The 14,431-nt window shown below is 40.2% G+C and overlaps 1 protein-coding gene across 1 annotated transcript in view; it reads left to right on the top strand.

Moving 5' to 3' along the window:
• The window catches only part of PIWIL2 (piwi like RNA-mediated gene silencing 2), a 208,612-nt gene that overhangs the window by 98,772 nt on the left and 95,409 nt on the right, over positions 1–14,431 (top strand). Inside the window, exons 11-14 of the mRNA XM_075207127.1 lie at positions 2,609–2,797; positions 8,965–9,049; positions 12,777–12,863; positions 13,307–13,447. Coding sequence (XP_075063228.1) covers positions 2,609–2,797; positions 8,965–9,049; positions 12,777–12,863; positions 13,307–13,447 — 502 coding nt within the window. The remainder of the gene's footprint in view (positions 1–2,608; positions 2,798–8,964; positions 9,050–12,776; positions 12,864–13,306; positions 13,448–14,431) is intronic.

The raw sequence follows: 14,431 nt of genomic DNA, 5'->3' as shown, positions 1-14,431 counted from the left end.
TTCACTCTGTTTCTTCTGAGTATTGCCACCCATGTTGGCGGCTTTGGTGTTTCTGGTGTCCCCAATGGATGCGGGAGAAACTGGGATTTTTATACTTAGGTAAAAGCTATTTCTCTTAGTCCATTAGACACTGGTCACCCACCCTTGACGCTCTGGTTTCTTCATTTGTTTGACATGTTGTGTTTTTGTGTTCAAGAAGAAGTTGTTGTTTTCCTCATTATTTGTTTGTTTCTCTCTTTTTGTTTCCTTATCTGTGGGGCTTGGTTAAGCATAAACTAAGGTCTAACAGGAGAGGGTTTAGCGGGGTAGGAGCTAGGGTCAAATGTTAAAGGTCTTAAGGTACCTGCACTCTTAATGCGGTCAGAGCTCTCCGTTACTATGAGGATTGTACCCCTTCGGTTCGGAAAACTTGTGACTTGTTAATTCTGTTTCATGCGCATAAGCGTAGTTGGCTGGCTTGTAAACAGTCTCTTTGCTTGTTCAATGACATCCACTATTCGTTTTGTTTACGTTCAGGCGGCTAGACCAGTGCCGATGTGTTTGAAGGCTTATTCAAACATGGCCATTGGTGCCTTGTGGGTGGCGGGTAATGAATAGTTGTCTTCTGTCCACACACTTACAAATTCAACAAGTTTTTGGTGTTTTATTCTTTTGCCCCGTCTGAAGTTAATTGGAATAAAACAGAGTATGACCACATCTATAAGGGGCATATTAGGGGAGGAGCTATCCTCTCAACACATTGTCCTTGCTCCAAATCCATCTCCAAGTGTAACCCATTCTCGCAGTGTACCCTGTTAGAGATTAATGCTGGAAACAGCAAAGTCTCTTCAAAGTCAGCGTTTTCTTTCATAACGTGCATGGAGCCTGCAGTTCCAAAAGAATACAAAGCTGAAAACTAGTATAATGTTAGTTTTTATAGACGTATACATCTTAACAGAAGCATTCAGACGGATGTTTAGGAACCAATCTAAAACCAGTTTCTTATCTTAAGAGCTAAACAATATTTGCTTGTAAAGCATATCAGAAGATTAAATGTAACACATATTAAAACAGACATATACTTCAGCATATTAAATGTCAAGGTCTTATGCAGGCGAAAAGCACAATTTTAAGCAATACATGTTAACTCTTTCTATCTCTAATAAGTAAGCTATTACCCCCAATGGACTCAGAGAAATAGAATTTACGGTGAGTGAAAAATTCGCTTTTTCTAATATTTGCTTTTTAAATTTTACAAAGACAAAACATATTGCACATGTTGTTGCAAGGATCACTCCAGACATCTGTTCAAGGACAACCCAAATCTATCCTTGATAATTGGAATTGCATGTATTTCTGTGTGTGTAAAAGGGTGATTCTAGGGGATGACCATTTAATAATGTTGCTTATGACTATTACCGTCAACCAACTCCTCGCAAAGGTAATTCTGTTTCAACCTAAGAAACATAGTTCTTATGTTTCCCTTAAATCCACAGCGCCAATATTCATATAATAACTTATGCTTATCTCTTCAAGAAAAACCACATACAAGATATAGCTTCATTTAAATTGTGTTGTGTTATTAATTAACATTCTAATTGTAAAACTTATGTACATTATAAAACAGTATTAAAGTGTAACAGTATTTTACACAAACTGAACAGATTTCGTATACACTTCTAACATAGGTGGTATAGCATAGATTTCCGTAGGATACATTACATTCATTGCCTGTTTTATAATTTGCAAGTCATTGTGTGTGTGTTTTCAAGAACAATTGTGTAGTGTATCAGATAATGTATGGCTATGGGTGTATGAGTTTCACCTATTGTCTAAAGGTGTGTGACTATTGTATGTGGGGAGGGGGGAGGAGGGAGTCACAGGCTAGAGAACCCACTTTTCAAACATACATTCAACAACCAAATCTTCTCACACTGTAAACTCCATTCATTTCACATATACACGTTTACCAAAGTCCAAAATGCGTGGTTAAATTTCATTATGCTCAATATCCACATTCCATTCACATGGAAGCTGCCAAATGGCAGCCATTTTACAAGCATGGTAGATTCTAGATCACCTCCATGTTCTCTATTGTTTACATATTCAGCATTTATCTGACTTTAAACTAGTATGCACATTTTTTTTTAAAGAAAATGCATGACGGATACTGCAGTGTGCATGGATTTTTGTCATCATTGTGTCTGTATGAGTTTTCGTCAATCACATATATACTGTCTATATATTTCTGCATTGGATTCAGTGATTCTGTGCTATGCCAAATCAGCAGTAAACAGCCCTTTAAAGACAAATAAATACAGCTTTTGTTTATGGCCTGTTTATGGCCTGTTGATTTTCTCTTGTTCCTTTGCATATTAAACATTAAGGAGTAGATTCAGTTATCCATGTTGCTCTAAAGAACAGCGCATGCCATGCATTATTACCGTTAATACGGTAATTTCATTGCTGGTTTTGGCTTTCAGCTCTATGAGCCGCTAGCAAAAATGTGCGTTAAAATTACCGTAGTAATGGTAATAATGTGCAGCTCGCATTGTTCTTAATTGAATCTGTCCCTAAATCTTTAATCACCAAAAAAACATTTGTCATCTGCCTATTCTCTATGTTGCAGGCATGTTTTGTACCAACAAAGCCGAGAGAACTTCCAGGATGAAGTTATGAAGCAGCTGGTTGGAAGCATTGTAATTACCAGGTACAATAACCGTACATATCGCATAGACGACATTGAGTGGAATAAAACCCCAAAGGATGTGTTCACTATGTCTGATGGCACCAATATTAGTTTTCTGGAATACTACAGGTAAGTGTGTCAATGCAATAGTTTTAAGGGTGGTGGTATTGCTTACTGAAGTGCAAACTAGACAAATGTAATTAACTAGAAGCCCTCCAGTTATTTCAGGTGTATTTCAGCTTGGTAACACACAAATATGGGTGTTTTACTTCCAAATTGGTGCATATATTGTATTTTCTGTATGTGTTTTTGTTTTTAGTGAGTCATCAATTATGCCATTTAGAGTTACTTCAACTTTAAACTGAATCCATACTCCCAAGTGCTTCAGCAGTCATTTTTTCCCAGATGTCCCAGACAATGAATAGTAGAGATGTGCGCAAACCCACGTGTTTTGGTTCTAAAACCATCTTCGTGTTTTGGTTTTGGCTGGCTGGCTAAAATTAGTGATAGAGCAGCGTCACAAATACATGACAGTTTAATAAAATATACAATCTCTATGAAATATAGTGGCATAGCAGTGTGCATAAAGTGTGGAATTCCACATCGTAACTTCCTGTTGCAATGATCTACATTCGGTCACTGAATGACGAAATTGCCCAGACATCTCCTGCACCGACCTCTCATTTTATTTAAGAATTCTGCACCGCTAAGTTTATTGTGTGTGCAAAGCATGCTTCAAATCCCTATGAAACATGTCTTCTCCGGTATCGACAATGAGGAATCAAGAGGGGAATCTCAGCGAGGTGAGACATTTTGCTATGACATTCTTGAGTTTTTCCATCAGATTGACAGCAGTATGCTTCTATGTGAAACCAGTGATAGAGAGAGAAGCTTGCCCGTGAATGTCCTGGCATTGTGTGCTAGCACTACTATTCTGAATGGATGGGGAAGATGATGATAAGTAAACAAGTTTTGTGTACAAAGCATGCTACAAATCCCTATGAAACATAGTGGCAGAACACTGGCTTATAGGTCATTTTAGACAAGTAGATAAAAGAAGGGTGCTGCACCCAGAAGAGAAATGTTTTCGTGCTTTATTTCCTTTTGTATTAAACCTACATGTCAACTGTTTCCTTAACAATATAAAACCTCTTTAAACAGAGTCCCTACAAATGTCAAAACTCTACAGTGCTCAAAACATGTTAACAGCTTTTGATAAAGCGAGATGGTTTGTAAGTATTAAGAGACTTTCATACATATACAAGGAAAGTGTATTTTCTCCAAGGCCAGCTCATATGCCTGTGATTTTGTGGTTATTGGGGATTCTAGAATTCAGTGGCTTCATCAAAAGAATAAAAAGGAGAAGAAACAGCGGGCTTCCTTGTCTAGTGCCATTCTCAATAGGGAAAGGAACTGAGGCAGCACCGTTGGCTAGGACAGCTGCAAAAGGGTTACGAAGCAATACAGCAATTCTGTTACTGTATGGCAGCCACTACAATGGGTAGGTTCCCTTTCCAATTTAGTTAGAGACAGTTTAAAAATACCCCCCAGATGGTATATAATGCAGCTTCTCATCTTCTATGTCTTTCAAGGACTTCCCAAGCCTTTATCTGAAAAACATAAACATTACAATCATGAGTGGGAAACTAGGCTGTTGTGGAGTATTTAGAGGAAAATTTATTAATGACTAGCATAATTCACATTCTATTACAATGGGATTACCTAAGCAAGACAGTAAGTATGAAGGGCTATAAATAAACAAACCATCTTATGTGCTGCAAAATCATTAATTTATTTAGTGGCGGATCTGAGAAGATGGCCCCTAAACTGGGAGTCCGAGGAGGATAAGACATCCAGATGATGATGTGTAGCGAAGGTGTGGATGTAAGTCCATCCAGCTGCATTGCAAGGTTCCTTCCAAGATGCCTGAGCCTTACTTGTCCAAAAAGTTGCCATTGCTCGTTTTGAGTGGGAAATTAATACCTTGGACACCAAGGCTACTCCTATATCATTCTCCAAGCTACAGGTAATTAAGAATGGCGAAACCAAAATGGAACGATTGCTATTACTTCTACCTTCTCTGTTTGGCCCTTTTTTAGATTGTGATCAGTGGTAATGTTGGAAAGAGATACCACTGGTGAAAAATGTCCAAGTAACTATAAGGGCATCTATTCCCTATGTCCATGGAGCTTTGTGCCGAGAGAAGAACCTGGGAACTGTGGCCATTTCCATTTGTCGCCATAATGTCCACTTGAGGAAGTCTAAATCTTCTGTTAGGTAATTCAATGCTAGATAGAGGCAGGATAGAAGTTGAAACAACAGTAAGCATATTTTAATATGTTGAACACATCCAGAGTAAGCAATGATCATATACAGAAGAAACACAGCTTGCTACTGATTGATAAGCACAGAACAAAGTCTCTATAATGGCAGTCTTTGACAACTGTAGTGAATTAATGATCTACAGTGACACTGGCAGTCGGTAGTAGTTTACACAGAATAATAAAAGTTCAGATTTGTAGAAACAGGCACAATTCTCACAAGATGCAATCTTGGTAATGGTAATATCCAATATTCCTGGTCACCTAAAGGCAGTAAATGCCCAAGCGCAAATGAGACAAGCCCAGAACCCCTCAGTGAGGTATCTGCCGTCAGAGTGATTCCTTCCTAGTCAACAGACAAATTGTCAGTGTATGTATGCAGTTCTAGCTGCTGTACTCACAGATAGAAATCACAATAAGCTGGATGCCAGAATGCTGAGTTGAAATAGTGATTCTGTTTGCCAGGGTGCTGGGACTGAAGTATTTATTTGCGGTTTGCCAAGGTTGTAGAGTCTGAAGACTTTCATGCCGTTTGCAAATGTAGAGCCAGATTTGAAGTAGAATTTGTAATTTGAAGAATCTGAGAGGAGACAAGAGTCCAGAGTAAACTCTATCACTGACAAAGAAGCATAGAGAGTGTTGTAAAGTTCTAAGGTCCAATCAGATCAAGAGAGAAGCACACCACACACATAATTTAATGCGACAGGAGCTCACCAAAGCTGAATAGATAATGTCAACATACACAGTCAATGACTCATGCTCACCAAAGTTAAAGAGCCAATCCCAGTTTCTATTAGTAGCTGAAATACTTCCTGGTGAAGAGACCAGTCTCCTGCATGAATCTGTTTTCGACCGAGATAATCAGCTATTATGTTCTGCTTGTTTACTACATTCTAAGAGGCACTACAGATTTCTCTCTACCCAAGACATTTGTTCTGCTACTTTTGTCACCAATGTTCTGATTTCTCCCTGGCGATTTATGAAGGGTACAACTGTCCTGTTCAGCGAAAATATTCTGAGACACTTCAATTAATTTCTTTCAATACTGCTCTCATTGCCAAATCATTTATGTGAAGACTTCTCTCGCTTTGTGACCATGTGCCATTTGCCATTTTTCCCTGATGATGGACTCCCCAGCCTGTGACACTGGCGTCTGTTGTGAGTATCATCCACTGTGGCTCAACAAGGGACACAAGATGTCTTTAATTTTGGGCTTTGCCTCTATCTGAGTGATGTCTTTCTGGTTACTTTTGATAGGATGATGATGGCATTTTGTTTGCGATAGCACATTATTAGTTCCAACTGGATATCTTGCATGTGCTATGTAGCGCAAGGGATGATTGCTATGCTGGACGGAAGCATCTTGAATAACTGAAGTTCCTTTCTTAATGACTTTCGCTGATGAGTCTGCAGCTGAATTGCCAAGGACTGGATCTTCATACACATGTCTTCTGATAGAAGAGACACTTTGTTCTTTATGGTCTTTTCTTGGACCCCCCTGACACTTTATTTATTATGATGGAATGAGATTACTTTTTGACCTGTCCATAATCCAGCCATATTCTTGTAGTATTTGTCCTGTAGATAACAATGAGGTTTGAACTCCCCACCACAAGAGTGTCCTCAAAATTTCTAGACTCCTTGTTTCCTACAATACTGCCAGAGCATCTAGCATTTGCTAAAAGTTCTCAGGGATGTTCCCAGCCCAATGGGCAGGCAGGTGAACTGAATGTGTTGGTCCAAGACAGAACCTGAGGAATTTCCTGTGATGCGCCTCAACAGGAATATGAAAATATACTTCCAGAAGGTCTACAGGTGTGAGAATATCCCCTTTTCTGATGGCTGTGTGGATCGAATTCACAGTCCAAATGTCTGGGATGGACAAACTTGTTGAGTCTCTTCAAATTTTGAATCGTGTGAAAGGTTCTTGATCACTGTCTAACAAGGAAGAGTCTGAAATAGAATCCTGTGCCTTTTTGATCTGCAGGAACAATAGAACTTGCATGAGCCTCTCTTTAAGATTGCAGAATGTTCTGGCAATAACTATGCCAGAATTCAAAATGTTTGAAGATGAAATATGAAGTTTCATAAAACAACTCTTCATCTTCCTATCCATGGGATTTCTCAAGAAACCCCCGTCTTCAACATAATAGCTACATTTGCATCTACTTTTGGGACTAAGGTCCCATCCTGAGCCTTCTCATCATTGAATTGATACATGCATTCCAATCTCTTTAAATTAGACTGATGCTTGTTCACCTAAATTCAAAATTTCTACACCAGATCTCCTCAAAATAGCACATTGGTGTTTTTCCCAATAGCCAGCCAGCTCTCGTCTTACAACATCGGATGGTGCATCATTGGTATCCAGGCCCCTGCACTACAGAAAATAATAAAACACTACCTAATTCTAGAAGCAGGAACAGACTTAAGGGAAGAGGGTGAGCTGCCTTATATACCATCCGAGAGACAGCATTTTTAACCTGTTTCTACCTAAACTTGAAATTAATTCTTTCCATTGTAATGGCTGCCATGAGGACTGAAGAGGAGGAAATAAATTGCTGTTATTTTTATACCATCATCAATGCACATAGCATTTTGTGGCAATAGCGTTTCAGCACAAACATCATGGGGAGCTACTTGACGGCAAACAAACAGATCCTGCAACAAGTAGAGATCATTCTCTGCACGTCTGAAAACCAAAAGGTAATTTGACTATGCAGGGCTTCTACTTAAAAGTGTAATGCCGGACATAAAACACATGACTATAAGAAGAGGAAACTGGTTGCACACACCACAGTTTGAACTTTGCAGTCAGTTCATCTGCAACTGGTCGCCTGTTTAGCCTGGTCTTTTATTTTAATGCACAGAGATGTCGCCGCATGGGGTTCTGCAGTGGAAACTCTTGAAAGGGAGAACACTTGTAAAAGTGTTAAACTTGCCTTCCAGGTTAAGTTTTTTTACGCGCTATGCTCTCTTCCTGGCAGCCTCCTCATACATCCCAGCTCAGCTGCCAAAGTATCACCAGATGAGCTGAATCCCCATTCAGCCTGGGTGACTATTCCGAATATAGGTGCTTGACTTGGGATCAATGTTGGGCTACTTTGCAAATGTATTAACTATTTTCCTCTTTTTTTATACTTTCATAGGTCACAGGCTATAAAAATTGGAATACAGGTTCTCTTTAAATCATAGTCTTAAATCTTGTACTTATAGTTTTTATAAATGTTGCTCAATTGAAGCTCTGTTTCTCCGCCATGTCTGACCTTTGATATATAATTGCAGGAATAAAATTCACATTGGGATTTTCATTTTTCACGTGTAGCAATGTGAATTTGTCCATTCCTATTCTGGCACTAGATGTCCTCATTCTTTCATGTCCAGTATTACATTACAGTCCAATCTGCACAATATTTCATGTGACTGCCTTCATTGACCGAAAAGATTTTCTGCTGAGGTTTTTTTTGCATATTTTCACAGCACAACTTTATTTGTAGAACAAAACATAATTTGGCATTACATAATTTTGTAGCTTTCCTAAGCTCAGTTGCTAGTACCAGTGATAACTGTTGCATCCATGAAAATTTGACACCTTCCCTACCCATATAAAGTTAGATCTGTGTGAAGTTCACCTTGACACACAGTACATAAAGTGTCTGTTTTGCCTACAATTACAACGACCCCAGGTTTTCAGTGCATACATTTCTTTACATCTGCAGTTATTTTACCATATGCTGCAAGATGCTTCTTGCTTTTATATTATTTTGAAACAACCTGTATGCTATAACTGTAACAAATATTAGTAGTCCTATGCCAATTGCAACGCCACAGAATAAGGTTAGCAACAATTTGACTGATGTTTACATATATCTAAAACATAATATACTTAAATGTGTATATGCACTTGAATATGTTTGTACTATTATGTCTGCTTATGATTTTACATACATTCATTTAGTTTATTTTGTCCTTTAGTAAGAACTATGGTATCACAATAAAAGAAGTGGATCAGCCGCTGTTGGTTCACAGGCCAAAGGAGAGAAAAGAGGCTCAGAGTAAGGTGAGATTAGTTTCTGCATTGTGTGTATGTTATATGTCACATATATGCTTATTACATTGTAAGGGCAGTAAGTACGATGATGCAGCATGTGTCTGGAAGAAGGCTACAATTGCATGTATTGCAGAATGGCCCCAAAAAGATATTTGGCGTGTGATGATGTGCAGGGTGGCTCTGTCAGGGGTTTAATGTGAGGTGTATGACTGGAGCACATGTTTTGTGTATTTGTATTTAGTATGTTAATTTTATATTTTTAACATTTTATATATTAAGTATGTAGTAAATGGTGGGTTTTCTGAGTATGATCACCCCTAGGTTTTCAAACTTACCATTGCTAAATCACTTTCAGGCTGTCGTCTACATTTTGTTTTTAACCTTCACATAATGATTTCAGCAGTGGAGATGCCCCTTCATAAATACATACTTGTGGTAGTGCTATACGATATAAGGCTTCTGAAGTCAAATAACTTCTGAACAATGTTATGGGCGCTGCATTCATTCAAAGACATGCCTTTTACTCCGAATTACTGCCTCCAATTTCCATTCCTCTGTATCAGCATGCATTCATTTAAACATTATTTAAAGCTATATATAAATCAAGTTGAGTCTAATACTCAATATATGTCCACAGATCACAGATTTTCTTAAAACAATTAAATGGATATGCTGTGTAGTCCTCTTTTTTCAGTGTCCTATGAACACACAAAGGCCTATCACTTAGACAGTGCCCTCTGCACAAGGCATGTGTAAAAATTAGTTTCTGTTTTCTCTCCACACAAAGAGAACATAGAAAAACAGTGTGCACTGGTGGTGTGGCCTGGCAGTGCATTTAGTAGCACGTGCTTTATATGCTTTCCTGACATCTATCCTGAAAACCCATCATGATTATAGTGTTTGAGTCTCCGCTTTCATTCACTGGACATAGTGGAGATGTCTGTCCTATCCTACTGCAGGAATGGGAGAGAGCTTGTGCATGGGGAATTGTGCCTGAGTACATTGGGGAACTGATGGCAGTGGCATACAGCTAGGCCTATTCTGAGACCCACATTCATCTGGAGATGTAACTTTTTTTTCCTCACTGCCTTACCACTTGTGCTGAGACCGACCTTTCCGGCAAGGGAGTATCTTGTTTAAGTATCCGCGGCTAGTAAGAGAAGTTGGAGTCGCAACATCCTCTCTGCCATATTGAGATCACCTTACAGTTGAGTCACCAGGCTGGCGCCATTATAGTGAGACTTGGTGAAGACAGGCACGTGATCCATCTGAAGTAGTGGTTGAGTGCCTTCCTGTTAGACTCAGTGTTTTGAGACAGTGCATGATTAAACAGAATATGTACCTTCTTTCACACCCCCATATATGTTCGTATTGCCCAGGTGCTGAATTGGATATGGGTGCATTGCATGATTTCTTGCAAGTAACAAGGCTATATATTGAAGAGTGTGCAATATCCTGCCAGTAGGGTGAGAGTGATATTCCTCTTTTTCTTTCCTGCCATTGGAGGACACTGCGACACATTGAGGTATAGTAGGTGGATCTGGAGTAAAGGCACTTTAACACTCAAACATTTTTGAGTGGCTTGCTCCTACTATGCTCCTCCCATGTAAATTGTCCTCTGGAGTAAGGTACTTTTTCTATGGATTCTTGCAGTGTTTAATTTTTTTTTTTTACTTTTCACTTTTCTATTATTTTTTTTTACAATTGATTCGTATTGGGGATGCCTCCTAGGGTGGGAAGTACCTGGTGGCCACCTTCACCCTGTGTCTCTGTCGGGGGAGAGTAGCCTGCCAGTTCCTTCACTGTTTTGAACACTGCGTGCTATATACTAGCCGCCGTACTGCTCCCACAAAGCTCCAGAGACAGTGTGATGTCCCCTAGCAACAAGCAACAGGTTCAACGCAGCCGCACACATGCAAACACAGATCTCTGAATGGAAGAGTACAGTCGGCGGCAGTGATGTAGCGGGCCAGAAGAGCGGGTGATGTAGCGGGCCAGAAGAGCGGGTGATGTAGCGGGCTAGAAGAGCGGGTGATGTAGCGGGCCAGAAGAGCGGGTGATGTAGCGGGCCAGAAGAGCGGGTGATGTAGCGGGCTAGAAGAGCGGGTGATGTAGCGGGCCAGAAGAGCGGGTGATGTAGCGGGCCAGAAGAGTGGGTGATGTAGCGGGCCAGAAGAGTGGGTGATGTAGCGGGCTAGAAGAGTGGGTGATGTAGCGGGCTAGAAGAGTGGGTGATGTAGCGGGCCAGAAGAGTGGGTGATGTAGCGGGCTAGAAGAGTGGGTGATGTAGCGGGCTAGAAGAGTGGGTGATGTAGCGGGCTAGAAGAGTGGGTGATGTAGCGGGCTAGAAGAGTGGGTGATGTAGCGGGCTAGAAGAGTGGGTGATGTAGCGGGCTAGAAGAGCGGGTGATGTAGCGGGCTAGAAGAGTGGGTGATGTAGCGGGCCAGAAGAGTGGGTGATGTAGCGGGCTAGAAGAGTGGGTGATGTAGCGGGCTAGAAGAGCGGATAGTCTGCTGCTGGGGACACTGTTGGCCTATTGTCTCTGCCTGGAGATAGCGATTCTCAATGGAAAATTAAGCTGACTTCACGTCCAGTATAGTCTACCTATCCAATGTGTAGCTGTATAAAAGTATGGCATATGAACAGAGAACCGTCAGCGTGTGGCCAGTCCACACTCCACATGTTAAGAAATTCTGATATTTTTTTGCAAATATTTTAATGCATATCATGATGGCATGATTAGTGACCACGAAGGATCACAAGAGGGGATAACTATTTTAATTGGATCACTCCCACAGTACTGGGGTTTGATTTTTTTACGCCAATAGAGATTAGGAAGGGAGTGGTTACTCTTTTTATGCCACCCGTGATCCGGGGTCTGATTTTGACTTATGGATGGTGGAGGGTAGCTTGACTACAGTGCCTCTCTAAAAGGAAAAAATTCTAGATCCCCCCCATTGGTAGAATATTGTGAGATGTGCACAACACACTCAGATTTCTTTTTCTTTATTTCTCAAGACATTGTATTGCGTTTTGATTCATGACAACCACAGTGTATTGTATAACTTGGTATTGCGCTATTGTACCTTTCTGAGGTCCTTTAATAGGGGGTTATGTGTATGTTTAAAAATTTAAACATTTTAATAAAATACACTTGATTTAAAATAATGAAGGAAAAACAGTGTGCACTGTATGCAACTGATGTGACTTTGCTTCAGAGTTAGGCTGCATGGTTAACTGTCCTCATTCTTGGGTGGCTTCCTTCCTCCAGGATTGAGGGTTGATCAGTATACGGCTCCACGCTCATGCACAGGCAGGGCTTATGTGTACAGCATGCACTGCAGGTGGCCGGACCATTGAAAAATCGTTTCATCTGTTTAGCGAGTTGAGACAAGTATCTCGTCCAGTGGCTAACATTTTGTTGTTAATACTTTTGTTGTGAATGGGATAACTGAGTATTCTCCATTGGAAATGTTAATCCTTTTATGGTGACGGTTAATTGATTCACTTTTGTGTATCCGACTGTTTTGTATGTACTATATGATACTCAGACTCCCTACTTTATAGAACCTATTCTTGAACGATGTATTTGTAAATTTGACAGACTGGTCCTGAAGTGGGCAGTCAACAGGCACCAGAGCGACAGCTTGGGACAGATATTTTCAGGTTGTAAAGGTTATTTTTTGGATTGATTTTATTTATTCCTATCATTAACATTTTGTTATTTCAACTCAGATGCCAGGTCTGGTTCTCCTACTTCCAGAACTTTCTTTCATGACCGGAATTCCTGAGAAAATGAAACAAGATTTTCGAGCCATGAAGGTAACTTGGGTAGTCACATTATCTAATGAAAAATTATGTTGCATGTAACTGATTTAGCCCTTAAGTGCATTGCTGTAAGATTTACAGCGACCCACACACTGTCACAGGCACTCACTTCCATAGAACTTCAATAACACTGAAGGCAACTTGCTTACATGGAAGTAGCAATAGGGTGTTCTAAAAAGTTAGGATAGCCCACCAGTGATAAAAAACAATATAAAATTTGCTTTGGTACAATTAAAAAGAAGAAAAGTTACAGCTAGCGAAAGCAACACAGAATGAAACTACAAAATATTTTGCGTCCCCCTGGAGATCCTGTTTTGACTTCACTGTATGCCGTTAATGGAACCCTCCTGCCACACCTTCCAGTATATAATGGCTGCACTTAGGTAACTTTAACACTTGCATATGAATTATTGATTCTCTTCATTTTATGTCTTCAGGATGTCACCCAACAGATCCATCTGAGTCCCAAGCAGCACTACATCTCCCTTGGAAAACTGATTAAGAGAATTGAGGGCAATGAGAATGCACAAAGTGAGCTGCAGAGATGGGGTCTCCAAATAGACTCTGATATACATTTGGTAGGAATTGTGTCTGTGTTACTGTGTAATCTGTGTTACTCTGTTTCATCAAGCTTTGTTCTTATTTATGCACCACTGCATGTAACAACAGTTAACTCTATGGGGCATAATTAATTCTTTGTTTTCCGCGCCGCGGAAAAACCATTACCGTTAATATGGTAATAGTTAGCTGGATTTCAGCTCGCGGCTCAGGGAGCTGCGAGCTGAAATCCAGCGAGTAAATTAACGTATTAACTGTTTTCCGCGCATTATTGCCGTAATGACGGTAATAATGCGCGGACCGTGAGGTTTCCGCCGGGAATTGAATATGCCCCTATGTCTCCTCCTGCAGTAGCGGGACACAGATAATGCTGCTCTGCTTCTACTCCTTTTTTCCCCAGTGTCTTCCTTGATAGAAGGTGGAAAAAGTACTTGTGCCCTTCCTTTATATTGTATTTTAACATTTTATTTTTTCTCTTTCATGCCATTGGGGGACATTGCAACAATTGGGTTTAGTAGGTGGTCTTGGAGCAAGGGCATTTTAATTCTTAAACATAGCTCCTCCCCTATGCTTCTCCCATCCTCAGTTTTAGTTAAAGTGCCTTTGGAGTTGGGCATTTTTCAATAGGGTTCTGTGCCCTGGTTTTATTTTTATAGCTTTATTTTTAGTTTCCCTTTGTATTTCTATATGTGTTTTTCTTTACTTTTTCTGTATGGTGTATATAGGGACATCTCCCAGGAAGTCTCCCAGGAAGTGAGTAGCCTTTTGACTTCCTTCACTCTAGTTCTGTGTACTGATGTGTGTAGCATGTCAGCTTCACTCACACCAGTGTGTCAGACAGCCGACAGAGTGACTCTGTCTCTTTATCGCATGGATGGTAGGGAAGCAGAGGAATTGGAAGAGTCAACCACTGTAACAAGCTGCTATCACATGTGGGGATGGCCGAACGGCTTGGCAACGAGCAGATCTTTTTATTATTAGTATGGGTTGGCCAATACCACTAC

This window comes from Mixophyes fleayi, chromosome 4 (assembly GCF_038048845.1).
Source record: "Mixophyes fleayi isolate aMixFle1 chromosome 4, aMixFle1.hap1, whole genome shotgun sequence".
NCBI classification, from domain to species: Eukaryota; Metazoa; Chordata; class Amphibia; order Anura; family Limnodynastidae; genus Mixophyes; species Mixophyes fleayi.
The sequence above is the reverse complement of the archived record's forward strand: the minus strand, read 5'-3'. Positions and strand labels throughout refer to the sequence as shown.